Source organism: Thamnophis elegans, chromosome 4, assembly GCF_009769535.1.
Source record: "Thamnophis elegans isolate rThaEle1 chromosome 4, rThaEle1.pri, whole genome shotgun sequence".
Lineage (NCBI taxonomy): Eukaryota > Metazoa > Chordata > Lepidosauria > Squamata > Colubridae > Thamnophis > Thamnophis elegans.
In genome coordinates, this window is record NC_045544.1 from 85,694,952 (window position 1) to 85,713,489 (window position 18,538).

The window sequence follows — 18,538 nt, forward strand, 5'->3', positions numbered from 1 at the left end:
TTATTTACACTTATTTACATATAAAACTCATTCATCAAAAAGCACCTCCAACAACCACATTATTCTGTGATCCAGGATGATTATACTAAAATCTTATATTTATAACAGTGACTGGAACAACAGAAATATTAACCTCTGAAAATAATATAAGTCAAAATCTTTCTTTGACTGTTTGGCTGTTACTCAAAAGATCTTATAACCAAGATCAGAAATATAAAACATTGAAGATGAAAATAGAAACCTGACACCTTAACATCCCCAAATCTGTTGGATAATCCTCAACACTACTTAACTATGGCACACCAGATGCTGCTACTTGGAATATTTCATTCTCATTCTTCTAGGACAAAAGCCTTTTGAATCGTGAAGAGGAGGTGGCAGGTGGCAGGTGCAGCAGAATGAGCTAACCCAGGGGAAGTTTCTCCTCTCTATTTTAACACCTGTCTTTTTGTTTAGTCTGCTTCATGAACACATACACAGATGCAATTGAAATGAAATGCACAAAAGTGCTAGTTAGGATCTTTGGCTGTCAGAATTTTCAATTAAAAGCTTCTTTAAGTCAACACCAGGTTAACTGTTATTTTTGCATGTCTTTTCTGGCATCGTTACAGTTTACTTGATCATCCCATTAAAAATTCTAAATCAAATAATCTCTCTTTCTATCTCATCAAGAGCCAGGATCTGTAGAAATTCACTTTGATCTCTCTTGAGCTTTTGAACGGAAGGACTTCTTGCATACGATTTGAAGAAGTCATATCAGGCTTGAACACTGTACACAATTGCACACAATCATTCAAACCCTCTTTCCCCCATTTTATCATCACAAATGTGTGGCACAAAATGGAATGAAAGAAATTTCATTTTTAGAAAACAAAATTCAGAATTTGGAAATCAAAAAGAATAAGAACACAAAACTACAAACTACGAAAATATAATAGTTAGGAATAGATATACATGAATGTATATGTGGTCTTTGAAATACAAAGAACTTACTCATTATTTTTGTTGATTCAAAATAACATTTAAACATCCAGCATTAATCATATGGAAAACATTATTATTATTGCAATAATATTTTGCTATATTTAACCTGCATTGAAAGATCATTATTTTATTGTGTTAATTTTTCTACCCACAGAAAACAGGTTTTTGCTCATTTTTTAATATCACTTTAGTGATATTTAGTGAAAAAATAAGTTTATATTTCCAGTGTAAAGCTAACTTTATATTTCCAAATAGGGACAACCATTGTCCTCTGCAGCTTTGCCACTAAAGTTGGTAATATGGACCAATTTGTTTACCCCTCCCACAAAAACTATCTTTAAAAAATGACAATTAATATAATTTAATTTTAATTGAATATGCCATCTATGAATTGTTGTCCATAGTTAATTCTTGATGATTTATTGAAATAGTTTTAAAAGAAATACAATTGTACAGAATGTTGCAATAAAATTCATGAAGATCAAATTCGCACAATCCTTCCTGAAATATTTAAGATTTTTAAGGGACCCTCTCGCTTTATAAAAATGTTTATGAGATTCATTTTCTATTTTAAAAAGTAGACATACACTATTTTCTGAAATTTTCAATTGGACTTACTCAATTAACTACATATTTTATGAAGGAATGCAACTATTACATTTGCAAAATCTGCTCATTAGTCAAAACATTGGCATTTATTTTTAAAGCATAACTGTAGAAAATATTCTATATGATAGTGGGCTGTGGAGTATAAATTTGAAGGCAAATATTGTCTTAATTTTTTCCAATCTTTAGAGTGAATTTTAAATATGGATTTAAATGGCAGAAGTTTTCTTTCTTTTTACTGTGAGAAAGGAACAAATATATTCAGGAAGCTAACAAACTGATTTGGAGACTGATAGCTTCTTCTGCCATTTCTTTGTTTTAGCTAGTATATTTCAATATACACTCTAACTGTAATAACACAATGGCCTGCACTGATTCTTCCCTCATCCTTCAATTCCCCATATTATCATCAAATCTGTTTTATTGTTTGAAGAACTTTTGGAAATGTGTGAAGGTGCTAGTAAGATACACTTTCCTACTGGGGAGCTTTCTGAGTGGAATTGTAATTGGGCAATGCTCCTGACTAGTGAAAAATAAATGAGATCCAAGTCAGTCAGCAAAAGGCTATATCGGCTGCATTTGATGACTAAATAGCCTAAGTCAGAGGTGCTCCGTAAAATAATTGAATTCTAAACAAAAAGATACATGTGTGAACAGTGAGCAGCACTCATCAATTAACATAAAATCAGAAATACTTTGGTAGCATTTGATCTCTGTCAGAAGCACGACAGAAATTCTAGAAGATATGGTTTGAGACTGAAAAATATTTTTAAAGCTTTGAGTATTATACAATTCCACTACTCCATCCTTACAATCACCCTTTTAGTTCCTCCATTCTCTACTAAGCTCATTCTTCACTGCCTCTATCTTTGACTTTAAAAAAAAAAAAAAACCTCAACTCCTGGTGATATCAGGCTTCAATTTTTTGGATAACAGTGAAAAAGTGGTTTGTCATTGCCCTCTTCCATCATGTATTTTTTAAAATAACCATTGAAAACCTTCTCTTGGAGGTCAGAATTGTTTCAGAGAGATGTAATTTATCCCCCGAAGTCAGTAAACACAATTTACATTCATTTGAATAATTTATTCTGGGGCCAGAAGTGAAACTGTGGATCATAAGATTGATTTTATATGCCTTTAAAAATGCACAAACGTATCTTGTTGGCTTTCAGTTCATATAATTTTTGACAAAGCACAGAATAATTAAATCAAAGCTGAGGATATGAGAGTTATTTCATCAGTCTTTCATGCCTTCCGTTTATCAGCTGGGAGGCACTTTAAATAACTGACAAAAGTATCAGACAATTGGTTTAACAACCTTAATTGTTCTTAGTGTTTTATGCAAAGCAAGGATGTACATCATGCAATTCCTTTTAACAGATCCAGCTAAATTATGATTTATTAATGTGACAAGAGAAATTATTAGGAATTACAAGAGAAATAATTATATTAACTGTATTTTATTTATCTACATAAAGTTTTAAGTTCAACAACTTTGCTCAGCCCCTGCCTACCTTTTGAGAGCACAGTGCAGGCAGGCCATAAGTGTGGCTTAGAGGAGGGGCATCCAATGAGAGCTCAAAAAAGTCATAATGGCAGGTGTGACTGCACAGTCAAAGACTTGACCCTTAACGTGCATCACTCATGCATTAAAAAGCAATGGGATTTTGACTGTATAGTCATGCCTGCCACCTTGATATTTTTTGACACCCTCTTGATACCCCTGCTCATGCTGAAATATGTGCTCCTGGAATGCTGTATTTTGCATATCCAGGCCAGTGTTATCATCCCTCTGTTTCAAGAGTTTAAAAAAAGAGGGAAGAGTGACTACGGAAGAGCTACTCAGTGAGCTCATACAAATGAGATTTCCTTTCACTTGTTCTGCTTTCTCTTTTGTGTCTGTTTCTAGATTGTTAGCAAGGATTTGTCCTCTTACTATTTAACTAGCCCATTTAGATGGGTGATGTACAATAATGATGCAAAAAAAAATAAGGCAAAGTCTTCATTAGCAGTTCAGTCATTCAGTCATAGCATTGTACTAGCTCATCATGGGTTCAGCTTGAATGGACGATCTGATTTTCATCAACTTGCATAAGAAAAAACAGAGCTACAAAGTATCTAAGAACAATTGGTAATAGTTTAACCCAAATCACATTTTCCCATATTTAATCTCAATAATCCTGCACTGAAGGTAAAACTATTCCCATCACCCCATCAAAACCTTTCTTCTTCTTCATTGGACAAAGGCGGCTTTTTCTACTTTATCTACAAACTGTATGATGTCTGCTGCAAGGAGCTTTGGTTCCTCAAAAGCTGCAAAATGACCTCCTTGAGGCATGAAGTTGAATGAAATGATGTTAAGATATTTCTTTTGAGCCCATGAACGAGGAATGTACATCATTTCTTTGGGAAATACAGCAATTCCTGTGGGAACTTCCACAGGGAACCTGCAAAGCAATGATATAATTGCATAATGAAAGGCATGCTCTTCTCCCAACAATATTCCTTTTTTGAGCCACAAGCAAAAGGTAAAGAGGCACAAAACATAATCCTGCCTACACAAAGACAATTGAACATAAATCAGTAGGATTTATTTCCAGGAAATATGTGCCTCAGAGTTAAGAGTAGGTAGGAAGTGATCAAACTGAAGTCCTCTAGATATTATTGGGTCTCAGTCCTGATTATACTGTAAAATGGAATTCGGAGTTTGTTATTATTATTTATTGAATCTGTATTTATTATTTATTTAGTGTCTGAAGACTGTTGGGAACTGAATGAGATAACAGAGTGGCTGTATTTGGACATGCACACACACACCCAAGACAAGGTTCTTTTACCTCTGGTCCTGGATGGGATTGCAGACTTGGTATACAATCTTGGGCTCCTTCTGGACTTGTTGCTCTGGCTCAAGGAGCAAGTGGTGGCCATAGCTAGAAGGGCCTTTGCACAGTAACTCACACCCTTGTAGCCTCCAGGTTAGACTACTATGATATGCTTTACATGGGGCTGCCCTTGAAGACCATATTGAAGCTCCAACTGTTGCAGAATTTGGCTGCACAGGTAGTAAATGGTGCCAGTTACATGGCACATGTAACACTACTCCTGCATTAGTTACAAGTGTGTCTATGGAAATTCTCAGTCATTCAGATCATGGTTGTCCCAAAGGTGCTTTTTCAAAAGACAATTGGACTTCGTTTTTCCTTGAAGATATTTTGCTTCTCATCCAAGCAGCCTTTTCAGTTCTGACTGAATGGTGGAGGATGGAAAGATTTATATTCATTGCAATCATCTGATTATTAGCATCCTCGCTGAGAGTCATTGAGGCCACTTGGAGGTTTATCTGTGTCCTGAAGGTCACCTGAATAGTGCGAATGAGTATGGAACCTCCTTGGAACTGCTGAAAGGACTGTATTGTAAACAGAAGATAGCTGGTGTTGTATCCTGTCCCTTCTGTTGAGAGAAGGTTATTAAGTTTTAATGTTGATGGCCTCTTTGACCCCTCTTTCAAACTGCTGGTCAAGAATGTGAACTTCACTGTCTTCAAAAGAATGACATTTATCTTTCAAATGCAGATGGAATGCTGAATCTTGTCCTGATGGGTTTGTTCTTTTATGAAGTATTTGTTTTGTTTCTCCAATGTATAGATCTCTACATGTCTCACTGAACTGTATTGCATATATCACATCGCTCAGTTTATGTCTGGGAGTTTTATCTTTTGGATGGCCAAGCTTCTGCCTTAGTGTATTTTGGGGTTTAAAGTGTGTGTGTGTGTGTGTGTGTGTGTGTGTATTGTGTTGATTGAAAATACTCCTGGGTTTTTCAGAAATTCCTGCAAAATATGGAATGATAACATTGCTTCATTGGTTTTTCTCTTCTTTGTCTGTTATGGAGGACCTCCTGCTAAGACTCACCACTTACTGGAGCACAAAATGGGATTGAAGAGAGAACCTTATACCACCAGGCTGAAAGTTTGCCTACCAGCAAAAATGGGGGGGAAAAACCCTAAAACACATCAAGGAGGCCCTCAGAACCCATCGCTATCCCATTTGGGTCTACATCAAATCCAAAAAAAGATCCAGCAGAAGCTACTCCATAACAGACAAAGAAGAGAACAACAATTACTGAATTACACCTAGAGGCAAACTGACAGCCAATACAGCTTGCAGACAGAGGTATAACACGGACCATCCTAGAGATACAGACCATTCTAGAGCAAGAACTCCAAAATAGAAATATGGCAATCACTTACGTGTCATGTTTTTCTACGCCAATACCCTTCCCCAAAAGTTCTTTGTAGAAGCGCATTGAAGAAACCACACAACCTGAAGTCCAATAGATCATCACATTTGTGAGAAGGTCATCCAGAGTGAACTTCCTGAAAAAGTACAATTGATGTATTGCAATTAATCTCTTTTTACAAACTGTAGCTAGTGCAGCTCACAAGGAATGTAGGCCAGTTGCCTTCTGACTGACTCATAATAAAGGGCTCCTATTGGGTTTTGCCAGCCTTTTCAGGCAGCACAATTGATAATCCTCTTCCCCTCCTGGCATCCAAAGCACCACTAGCCATTGCACTCTTCCTCAACTGTTGTTAGATTTAGCAGAGATGGCCAAATTGACTTCTTTGATCAAAGAAAAAAATACAATTATTTTTGTTTCTGCTTGGACTTGTGCTTGATGTGGAAAAAAATTAAATGAATAAAACTGAATCCTAAAATTTTGATTTTGGGATTTACTGATTAATAGGTTTGTTGTTATAGAAATGGCTAGTTATATTATGCAAAGTTAAAAAAATGAGGTTTTGTGCTATTATCTTATTTTACTGCACCAAAGGGAGTCAGAAGTCAACACCTTTTCTTTCTTGTTTCCCTTTGCCCCACACTTTTCCCTTTCCTTTCCCCTGCCTACTTCCCTTTTCCCTACTATTTTCTTTGTATTTTTGTATTTTATATTATAAACTAATAAACATAATATGCCAACAGAAAAGAGGTGTTAGATTTCAGCTCCCATAATTTCAGGCCAATATACTAATGGAGATGAAGCCCAAAATTACTGGAGCACCCCTATATTGGAAATGACATTTTCAATTTGAAAATGAAACATGCGGAGGACTTCTATTTCTAAATATCCTAAGGCTGCTTTTATGTTTCTGGAATCTATTTGGGGCTTGTTGCCTTTTACATTAGCCTAGCAGTTGTGTTCAATGGAGAAGACTTCTTCAGCTTCCCACCTAGGTGTTACATTTATCTTGCTTGCAAATTTCATCACTTCATTCAACTGTAATTTTAAAAAATTATCTTCCCTGATTGAGTAAAATTGTTATATGGCTTAGCCTGTAGCTGGAATGCCTTCTCCCACCTGTTTATTCTCTGACAACTTCGTATTCCAATTTCCTACTTGATCTTACATGCCAACAAAATATATCTTAACTTAGCTTCCTCTAGATGGGCAGGAATACAGCTCCCATCATCCATACTTAAGACCACTAACTGGCAACTAGCTATTGTATTCCAATGCATCTATGGAGCCCTGAAGTGGCTGCAATGCAAACCTAACTGGGAATAAATCCCAGTGATTTATTTCAGATGTAGATGTCCATAACGTTTAGTATAAAGAAAATGAGAGAGGGCAGAAATGTCACTTACAGTGACTTTGACAACACATTATTCTTTTGGCTGTGATTTGCAACATCATTTTAATTACTACTGTTTTCTCTCCAGAATGGTAAGAGTAAATGAGTAGTTTGTGATATTTATTATTCATGAACTGAATCTCACCATATGCAATTAATAATATATTAGCTAAGAAGATGGTAAAAACACGAGCAATTACTGCCTATTAATGCTGCATCTGTCATTCAATGCAAGGAAAATGTATCAAATATTTCTGAAGTGAACTCACTGTTAAGAAACACCTAATAAACCTCATTGCCCAGTGTACCATTGCTTTCAAGGCAAGCTACAAGCTGATACCATTCCAAACAATTTTTTTAAATCAAGGTTTGACTGAAATGAAATTATTTGATTTCACTTCATTCAAATCAATTCATGTGGAAGGAAATCATAAGATTTTAAAAACAGAGTCATAATATCTGGGTGGGTTCTAGCAACAATAATAACACATTAATAAGAAGTTGTCATAAAACCAATTGTTGGCACCCAAAATTAATTTGACATCTTTAGGATCAGGGAACATAATCTACATCCTAGGAGCAAACATTATTTTTTCATGATTTTTTTGTATAGCTTTCAACCCTATCATCAGCAGATCTCTTTACTTTAAATCAAGGGTCCCCAACACATCCCACTACCAGGCCTTGAGCCATTTGGAACTGGGCTATAGAAGTGGAGGGTGAGCATATGCGCACATCCTCATTTGTGAGAGTAGTGGGTGAGGATGTGCGTGTGCTCCATTGCACCATCTCTCATGCAAACCAAGCTGTGTCTACCCTTGACCACCACTCACCTAGAACCATCTTCCTCTTTCCCTCCCCCCCTCCACTGGTCCACAAAGCGAGAAAGGTTGGGGAACTCGGCTTTAAATGAATAAAACTGAATCCTAAAATTAGATGTTGTAGAATGCAGGTCAGAGGGAACTAATGGACTCATTCCCTTTCTGTGAGCATGTAGTTGACCAGAATAAAATGGCGCACTGGATTATATGGACCTATAATTTGATATATCACGGATTGTAGTATCTCAATTACCTTATTTTGTTAAAATTATGTTTAAAATATTTTTAAATTATCATAGTCCTTCTCCTTTTCAAGAAGATTTTAGCAGAGAGAATTCCACGAGGACTTTGTGCAATGTACAGATCTATTGCTAAACCAAAGCTTCATCTGTCTCTCTCACAATGCCATAATGTATTAGCTCTGCAATTTGCAAGCAAGTGCACAATTTGTAAACAGCTTTATAGTAGGGATGAGCAATCGATATTAGTCTCAACACAATCAATGTCTCTTATTGAATTTCATGGGGCATCAACTTGGAAGCTGCTGAAGCAATGCTCCTATTCATTCATTATTTATAATTAACCATATTTTAAAAATTAGTCAAGTACAACAGTGATAAAGAATAGATATCTTATAGATATCCCTGACTCCACAACTTATGCCTCAGGAAAGATGCCCCATAAATGAAAAATAGGTTTTGCACACTGTAAGAATCACATTGAACTAAGAATTAAGTTGGAACATGGGGGAGCTGTTCTATATAAGTTTTTTTTTTAGTTCAATAAAATTACAATCATCAGCAGAACTCATTGCATGATTAGTCCTCTGAAGAGCATTGCGGAGCTCCTAACCCATCAGTGTTTAAGCATAGGAACATATCACAGAACAGCATAAAACAAATAGATACAATATAATTTGGGACAATTAAAGTCAGCTAATTATGCTCGGGATGGGGTGGTAAATAACACCTACTTTTCTAATCCGCCATCTTCTAGTTTTTTAAAACTGCGATCAGTCCATGTAGAAAACTTCTCCAAGATGTATGCAGCCAATCCCACAGGAGAGTCATACAAGCCACAGCCTAGGAAAAAAAGAGAAAGTGGCGAGTTTCAATTTAGATAACTTTCAGATGCTACTTTTATAATGGAATGTTTTCTTTTGAAGTGGGGGGGAGGGAATTGCTCCATTGCTGCCCAGGGAACTATTAGATAAAAGAGTGAGAAGTCTACAACTGTGTAAAAGAGTGAGAAGCCTATAACTGGTAGAAAAGGAACTTGGAAAGGATCTGCTCTAACTTATTATGTGGTAAAAAGAGACAGTGAGATTTGTACTTTCAGACGTGTAATTCTGTTAATGTAGTCTTACATTAACAGAATCTTACAAGTCTGAAAGTACACATTTCTCACTGACTCTTATTTATCACTGATTTCATTACTTAAGCAGAATTAGAAATAAAATCATCTTGTCGTGTTTCTTATTTAATCTACTTGGGAGGCTGATGGATACATAACAATTATGTCCCCAGATGACATTTAATAAACAGATTCATGACAAGGAACATTATGGAGAAACAGCATGTATTAAACACTTCAAAAGAATTAAGACACTGCATACTGTTACCAACGCTAGCAGTTCACCATTTAATCCAATGTTTTAATAAAGGGAAAACCAGAAGTTTAAGAATGTTTCTTGCAACCCACTTGTATCATATTAACTATGAGGGCTAAGTTAAGACTTGCTCTTGCCTTGTCGGCCCACCAGTTTTCCCTTGAAGGCAGAACTACTACCGTAAAGAAAAGCTCATTGTGTTCTCATGTTTCAAAGAATGCTTCTATTGGATAGATGGCAGTACTTTTACTCATATATACTAGTACAGGTTACACAACTCATGGCTTACTAACTACTGGAAACCCCAATAGTGTCCACAGAGTTCAGTGACTACTGGAGGTTCCCTAGCCCCTTGTGAAGTCCTTAGAACGATTCATCTACAGAGAAGGTCAAAAACACTCATGTAGCAGACCCAACAATGCATTTGAATTTGCCTCAGTCTAAACTACACACCTGAGATTTCATTTACCTTCTAACTAGCTTTGACCCGGTTTAGCTTTTTGGTTCAGCCAAGGTCGGCTAGATTAGATGCTTCTTACCACACCTAACTGTAACTAAAAAAAAACCCCAAAGATGCATTTCCTGATTCTACAAATACTTATCTGCAAAAACAAGCACATGAAATGCTCAAAGCAAAAGCTTCTCTTACCTACAGTGTCCTGGCTTTGTAGCTTGAAGGTGCATATAGCCAGACTCCAGAATAAGTTTAGAGATCATTTTTTTGAAAGGAAAGATCTGTTTAATATCTTCTGCCTGGAAGCCAAATAGTCTTGGGGAAATATTGTCCCAGTAGAATGGAGAGTTTCTGCTTGAAGCTGATAGTGGTCGGAATACTACATTTAAGTGAAATGCCTTTCACGTGGCTAAAACAATTGTTTAGAAAGAAGTCAGGCACTTTAACAATAACATTGGTGATTTGTTCAAATTTGTATATTTATGTCTTATTAGTCCACAGTAAAAATGACACATTTGATTCTTTAGGATATTACAGATGTAAAATAAATCTTTCTGCAACAGAAGTTTTGGGGACATGGTCATGTGACTCTCAGCCATCCTGCTTTAGAGTGGTACATCCAGATGGATAAGTTACATATCTAGCAACTCTACATAGCATGTCCACTGGCTGAAGAAGATGGTCTCTGCAATTCAAAAGCTTGAGATGATAACTTGGAAAGACTAGTTCAGTTTAAGAAATCAGATGTTTTGTTTTTTGGCAGGTCATTATTGTTCTCAGTAATTCTTTTCCCAGACCACATCCATTGATAGGTCACTGCCTCTATGGACAACTCCTTCCTTTAAATCAAAATATATCCCAGAGAAAAGAGGCTCTCTTACCAAGGTGGCGCAGTGGTTAAATGCAGCACTGCAGGCTACTGCTAGATCAGCAGTTCAGCGGTTCAAATCTCACCGGCTCAGGGTTGACTCAGCCTTCCATCCTTCCGAGGTGGGTAAAATGAGGACCCGAGTGTTGGGGTCATATGCTGACTCTCTGTAAACCGCTTAGAGAGGCCTGAAAGGCCTATGAAGCGGTATATAAGTCCACTGCTATTGCTATTGCTATTGCTACTGTGCAGGACCTCTTGGGCTGCTAGCTGTATGCTAGAGTGTTAAGATGGGGATGAGGTAAGAAGCCCCCTGGGTATTTGGTTTCTGTTCTCATTATTGACCACATCCCTCCAGTGCAAATCTGACAAATTCTATCCTCTGTGTATTCTTGTATTTATACAATCACTGACAGTTAAGTTTTCAGAAGTCAGCTTAAGGCAGTGGTGGGTTCCTACTGGTTCGGACCAGTTCAGCCAAACCGGCAGTTTGATGGCAGCGACCCAGGCCTGCCACACACCCCAAACTAGTTCTTCAAACTAGTTCATCTTGTTTTCCAGTTCTGCGCATGCGTAGAACATTTTAATTGCCCTGTGCATGCATGTGCAGTGCGCATCATGTGCAGGCAGTGCACATCAAGCATGTGCGAGAAGCGTGCATACAAGCAAACTGCAATAGTGACTGCCGGAACCCACCCCTGGCTTAAGGAATAATAAAAATACAATGCCAGTAGACATCCATCCATGGTCCAAAGAAAGCAAAGACAATAAAGGAACTAATATTTCTTTGGTGTTTTTTTAACATACAGATAATCCTTGACTTATGACCATTCACTTATCATTGAATTGTGGGTTGTTTTGAAAATAGCAGCCCAGGAATGAAGAGGCCTACTCTGTGTTCCCTAACATGAGCTCTGGAAAAATCCACAGTGGTTTGCAGAGTTCCAGAGCTTCTTGAAGCTCACTTTAAGGAGCAGAGCTAGTCCCTCTATTCCTGGGCTATATGACATGATCCCAGAAGCAGCTGCTATTTTTGGAGTGCCCATAATTCAATGAAGCTGCCATGAAAATGGCAGCCACTTCTGGGATTGCACCATGTGACCAAGGAACAGAGTGGTCCAGCTCTCCTTTCCTAACCTCCAGAAGTCTTCAAAAGCTAGTGCACAATGGGTGATGTGGGGTGAGGAGGAAGGTGCAGGGCCCAAACAAGTGATGGGAAGCAGAGCACAGGCTATCTTAGGAAGTGTGGGAGGTCTTTGGAGGCTTGGGGCAAGAAGTTGCACTAAACCTCCCAGGAACTTCCCCGGGTCCCTGAAGCACCTTGTGCTCTGCTTAATGACCTGCATGTTTAAAAAACCACACTGGGAAGAGCAAGGAAGGTCGAGTCATAAGTGAGGTGATCAGGTGGATGCTTCACTTAATGACCATCATGACTTGACTATAATAGCCAGCTCCATTATGGTCATTAGTTGAGGAGAAGCTGTACTATGTATTGAGAGGGTTAGCTTTTTTTATTCCGAATTACCTTTGGGAGGAAGAAAATTGATTGCTTGTGAATGTGGCCTCTGAATATAACCATTATAGTGCAGCATGAGTATAGTACTGAAAGATCAAATACCATTTAGATTGAAATAATATAAAGAATAAGATTAAGAATAATTTTAACAGCAGCTGTTAATTAGAAAAGAAAACAGGAGAAAACTTTCCATAAACATATTCAGTAAGATATAAAGTGTAACTTGTGAAGATTCCAATAATCAATCCAGTCCTACTTCTGTAGTAATAATCCAAGAAACATGGCTTTTACATTTCATGATCCAAATTTGTTCTGATAAGGCTCTTTTTTCACATTCATTTTAATAAGAAAAATAAGTTGAAATCTCTTGATAACTAAAAATGTAATTGTTTTTTTTTCCAGGGGGGGCTCTGTAAAATGAATTCGTCTACAGTAGATTGATACAGGGCTACTCAATAGTCTAAGCAGAATAAAGATACTTCATCTTTAAGCACTGCTTAGATAATCTGATTTGAATTTAACCATTAGAAAGATAAAAGTCTCACCGCGGAGCAATCTGAGCCAGAAATTGTGCATATCAGACCCATAGTCGCCTCCCTGAATGTAGAATTTATGAAAGCCCAATTTGAGCATTAAACTTATAGAAGACACGGTCAGCACACATAATATTAAAGCCTAGGGGGAGAAAGGGGGGAAAAAAGTAAGTTATTTTTTTATAAATTCAGATATAAGCAGTTCTTGCAATTGTTCTTTTATTCATATTTAAGACTGTTAACATTTCCCCAGCAAATATTTTACCAAAACAATGAAATCACAATTACCAATACAGTATTTCACTAGAAAATCATTCTCTATGTTAATCTTGCCAGAAGTCTCAATAAACTCTGGAAGAGTTGTCTAAAGACTTGCCCAAATAGACCCCCTCCTCTTTTTTTAATAACATGCAGATAACAACACAGGATGTTCATTGAACTCAGGAGGGGGGCTGTTACATGTGATTGGTGGGCCTGTATTGAATAAGGGTGGTGCAATTCACAGCATCTTGGATATGGACAAGAGACATGTTGTTCAAATCCCACTCAGACACTACAAAGGCTGACTAGAATACAGGTAATCCTCGATTTACAACATTCTTTAATGACTGGTTGAAGTTACATCACTGAAAAAAGTGACTTATGACTGCTTTTCAACATTTACAACCATTACAGCAGCCCCATGGTCACATGATCAAAATTCAGACGCTTGGCAACTGACTCATCACAATTGCAGTGTCCTGAGGTCATGTGAGCACTGTTTGTGACTTTCTGAAAAGCACAGTCATGGGAATTCAGATTCACTTAACATTGTGTTATTAATTTAACAAGTGCTGTGATTCACTTAACAACTATGGCAAGAAAGGTCGTAAAATGAGGCAAAACTCATTTAAACAAATGTCTCACGTAGTAACAGAAATTTTGGGCTCACTTGTGTCATAATCAAAGACGATCTATACCTTGGGCCTTTATTTTTACACACACACACACCCCAACCAGATACCTTGTTTGTGAGGACCTCTGAAAAGCCAAAGCCAGGGATGAAGGGCAAATCATTTCAAAACATGGTCACCATTCAGGCCATGGTTTGTAGGGTCAGTCAAAAGAGGGATAATTTTGTACAGTTCATACACTGAGCCAGGCCAACCATGGATCATCAATAAAGGCTTAGCAGACTGCCCTTCAGACAAGTGCGGAGGTTTTATATGAAGAAAATGGACATTGATTCCTACAGGAAGAAAATATAGACACAGAATCTTCAGAAAAATAACTAAATAGAATAGGTCAACATAATATAAGTTTCTGAGAGTCAATAGGGTCCTGGATTGTGGCCCTGTGGATTTCAAAATTAGTATCTGTATTCTCAAAATGAAATTGATTGCAGCCTGAAGCAATGGCCTCTTGCTCTCAAAGGTTGCTGGAGAGCAAAAAATTTGGTTTGAGTTTCTTTTGCCTTATTTTAAAAGTAATCTCAATTTACCAAATCCAGCAAAAAGGGGGAGTTGAGGATATCCACTTCAGTGTATGTAAAAAACATTAAATAAACATATCTTCCTTGTGTATGTTTATTGGGGATATTCTGAAGAAAAATGTTTTATCTGAACTTATATGCAGGAAAAGAGCCATGTAATTGAAAGTATCCCTCTGTGCAAGAGAAACAACACCGAAACTGCCTGATTAGCATGGCTATGACTAGGCAAAATACTAGTGCCTTAAGCCAAGTTCAGTTCACTTCCCCACCATCCAAAAAGGGATGTAAGAGTTGCCAGGAAGCTCAGAGAGAAGTTCTCAATCCTCCCAATCTGCAAAGAGGCAAACTGATAGGCCCCATTCACCACAAATAAATCCAGGCCATTGTTTCAGATAGCCAGTTGGCCACACTTAGTTTGCTGATGAGCATTACAACATTTACAGCTGATTATGTCCTTTTTCAAGGACTGCTGATATCCATGGTTATCCAGGTTACTATACATCTTGTTCTCTCCATGTCCTTGGTACAGAGAAGGAAAGATAACACAGAGGGGGAATGTTGACAATTCAGAGAACAAGAGGAGGAGACTAAAAGAAGTACCAGAGTGCACTGACTGCAAATAAGGTATGGCAAAGTCCAGGCACAAATGCTAAGAACACAAATGGCTTAAATACTCAGATCAGACATACTATAGTAATTATTAGTGGCAAACCTTCAATCTTTGTTTTGAATTGTGGGAATTGGTTGAGAATTTCCACTTGTTTCTCCCAGTTGAACTCATTTCTCCAATAAGACAATTTTCTTAAGGTAAATTGCATTAAAACCCATAATGAAAACAACTGTCCTCTAATGCTCTACAAATCTTGCTTTGTCAAGTCTTTGATGTAAATCCTAGAACGCAAGCAAGTGTGTACAGGAAAAGAGATAAAATGTAAAAAGCTAATTGGGATACCATGTAATGTCCTCTTAATGACTGCAATGAAGTTAAGTAAATATATCACGTATTGCAAGCTATATATAGAGCCAAGGTGGCGCAGTGGTTAAATGCAGCACTGCAGGCTGACTGCTAGATCAGCAGTTCAGCGGTTCAAATCTCACCGGCTCAGGGTTGACTCAGCCTTCCATCCTTCCGAGGTGGGTAAAATGAGGACCCGGATTGTTGTTGGGGCAATATGCTGACTCTGTAAACCGCTTAGAGAGGGCTGAAAGCCCTATGAAGCGGTATATAAGTCTACTGTTATTGCTATAATAAAACGTGGAAAAGGAACACAGTGAGCCACAAACGAGATACAAATCTTCACAAGGCTGCTGTAACCTAGCTAGAGATTATAATCTTTCATATTGGGTATGTAATCAAGAAAGAGAGCCGAGGTGGCGCAGTGGTTAGGGTGCAGTACTGCAGGCCACTTCAGCTGACTGTTATCTGCAGTTCAGCGGTTCTAATCTCACCGGCTCAAGGTTGACTCAACCTTCCATCCTTCCGAGGTGGTGAAATGAGGACCCAGACTGTGGGGGGCGATATGCTGACTCTGTAAACCGCTTAGAGAGGGCTGAAAGCCCTATGAAGAGGTATATAAGTCTAACTGCTATTGTTATTGCTATTGCTAAATCCCTCTTGGCCTGGAGACTGAATGAATAAAATGACAAACTTTCGGTAGTTTTACTTCAGCTGTGGCAGCCCTACTTTTCTACACCACTGCTGGCTCAAGTTGTATGGTGTCTGAGCCCACACTGACTGCTGGCACTGCCTCCTGCTGGTGTGAACATTTAACATTTTTACAATAGCCTTCATTTTCAGAAGAAGGGATGGTGTTAGCGCCCTTTGGTGTCATCAGCCAGTGTCTACTTGGCCTTAACATAAAGCCACCTTGCATATACCATCATTAAGGTGGGGACAAAATGAAAAAAAAAAGATCTCCATGTAAGTTACTCTCAGCTGCTGGATAAAAACTGAGGTACAATGATAATAAATATATTATAAAATCCTACACTGAGACTATTCCTAATGAGATATGGGCCATAAACCAACCAAATCAAACATACTGTATCTAGCTTCTGATTGATATTGTCCCCATTCTTCATTTACTCCCTTCCTGAAGGTCTCTGTGGTTAATAAGAGAGCTCTGGATGGATCTGGAGCTCTGTTATCAGCTGCAGAGGCCTTCAGGAAAGCCTTGTTGGCCTTGCCAAATGAAGAAGTTCCTGAGGCTTCTGATAGCGAAAAAAGAGGCGGGGTACGTGGGGGTACGCACACAGTGAGGTTAGTCAGTGGATGACATCCCAACCCCTTGAAAATAAAACCTGGTGCCTTTTTTTTGATGGCAAAAAAACAAATAAAACAGGGTCTTATTTTCATGGAAACATGGGCACTATTGCTATTAAACAGGATCTTGCATAGTCTCATTTCTTTCTCTGTGAAGAAAGCAACTTTCTATGCTTCTTATATCAGTTATTCAAATTAAAGTCAAGAGGTAATAGTGAGGTTTATCTGAAGTACTTTACAAGTACTTTAATGTTTTGCCTGCAATTCTAACAAGTATTTGAGTAGACGTGCTACTGCATTATCTCTCAGAAAGCAGATCAGTACAACTAGCCCCCATGTTCTACTGTACTTCAATATGAAAGAGTATCTTACCTTGATCTCTTCCTCTGAGGTGACCACTTTAAAAGGACGTATCATTGTATCTTCAGAGTCAGGCTTCTGTCCTGCAGCCCACCATCCATCTCCCATAGTAGATCTTCCTTTTTTTCTTAGTCAGGAACAAGTAGATAATGGTCCCCAAAACAGCAGCCAGTATCATTTCAAGCAACATCTTGACTACAGAGCCGTAATCAGATTAAAGAACATTTTCATCAGAGAAAAGACTGACTTTTTTCCCCAGAAAGGAGCAAATATTATTTTTTCCAGTTTTAAGAACAAGGCTTATATAATTTTAATCTGAACATGAAGCTCAGTAATATTACAGGATTATCTGAAATGGATTGAAACATATCCTCTATGCAAGGAACAATCAACTAAGATTTTGGAATATATTGCAATTATCCATAGTATATTAGTACATTATTTGTTTATTTTATTTATATCCCACCTTTATTATTTGTACAAACAACTCAAAGAGGCAAATATATCTAATATTTCCCCCCCCTCCTTTTTCCTCCCATAACAACAGCCCTATGAGATGAATTGGGCTAAGAGACAGTGATTAGCCCAGTCACCCAGCTGGCTTTCATGACTAAGGCAGATTAGAACTCATAGTCTCCTGGCTTTTGTCTGGCGCCTTAACAATTAGACCAAACTAGCTCTCTGCCTTATATATAGACATGTATAGTGCATGTAGCCATTTGAATTGCTGGTAAGGGTAGGAACACTCATAATTAACTAGGAATTATTTATTTATCACAGTCTTTATCAATTTAATCCCATGTATACTGTGAATGATGAGACTTAATACTAACACAGATAAGTCAGAATTCATCAAGCAAGACAAAGCCTTTTTGTATTTCAAGTTACACACCATTTTATAAGAAATAATTTGTTATGGGAGAAAGTCAGATCTTTCAATGGCAGCACTATAGAATTTGTGCTAAAAACCTAATACTGCTTAAAGTACCAGTCTTGTGAATCAAGGGAATCATACAGATGTTTGGTATGATAAATAAAATATTGTAAATAAAATATTGCAAATAAAATGAAATAATCTTATTTACCCGTGTTTAATTTAAATAGGACACTGGACTTCTCTGTTATTGTTTGCCATTGTTTCTGGTTTTTTGGGTGTTTCATAAATACAAACAACATTAAAACTATTTTGTTTTCATGTAAGATGCTGCATATTATCAGTTGCTTTATTACTGTAACTTTATTTCTGTTAGATGTTTCAAAATTGTGAATAAAAACAAGTTGTAAATAGACAAATGAAATACAAAAAACAAATACAAAAAAGGACTGAACTGAAATATAAAGTTAATATCTAACAGAAATCACATAATTATAAATCACAGAACTCACACCACATCTACCCACACAGATTCTTGATAGAGGAG

At 37.4% G+C, this 18,538-nt stretch overlaps 1 protein-coding gene across 1 annotated transcript in view; it reads right to left on the reverse strand.

Moving 5' to 3' along the window:
• Window positions 1-1,383: 1,383 nt before the first annotated feature.
• Window positions 1,384-18,538, reverse strand: part of EPHX1 (epoxide hydrolase 1) — a 35,135-nt gene continuing 17,980 nt past the window's right edge. The window contains 15 exon segments of the mRNA XM_032214882.1: window positions 1,384-4,037; window positions 5,840-5,965; window positions 9,017-9,125; window positions 10,302-10,311; window positions 10,313-10,426; window positions 10,428-10,515; window positions 13,036-13,069; window positions 13,072-13,126; window positions 13,128-13,165; window positions 14,020-14,078; window positions 14,080-14,251; window positions 15,207-15,289; window positions 15,291-15,385; window positions 17,130-17,229; window positions 17,231-17,312. Of these exon segments, the coding sequence (XP_032070773.1) occupies window positions 3,824-4,037; window positions 5,840-5,965; window positions 9,017-9,125; window positions 10,302-10,311; window positions 10,313-10,426; window positions 10,428-10,515; window positions 13,036-13,069; window positions 13,072-13,126; window positions 13,128-13,165; window positions 14,020-14,078; window positions 14,080-14,251; window positions 15,207-15,289; window positions 15,291-15,385; window positions 17,130-17,229; window positions 17,231-17,312 (1,379 nt within the window). The 3' untranslated portion in view covers window positions 1,384-3,823.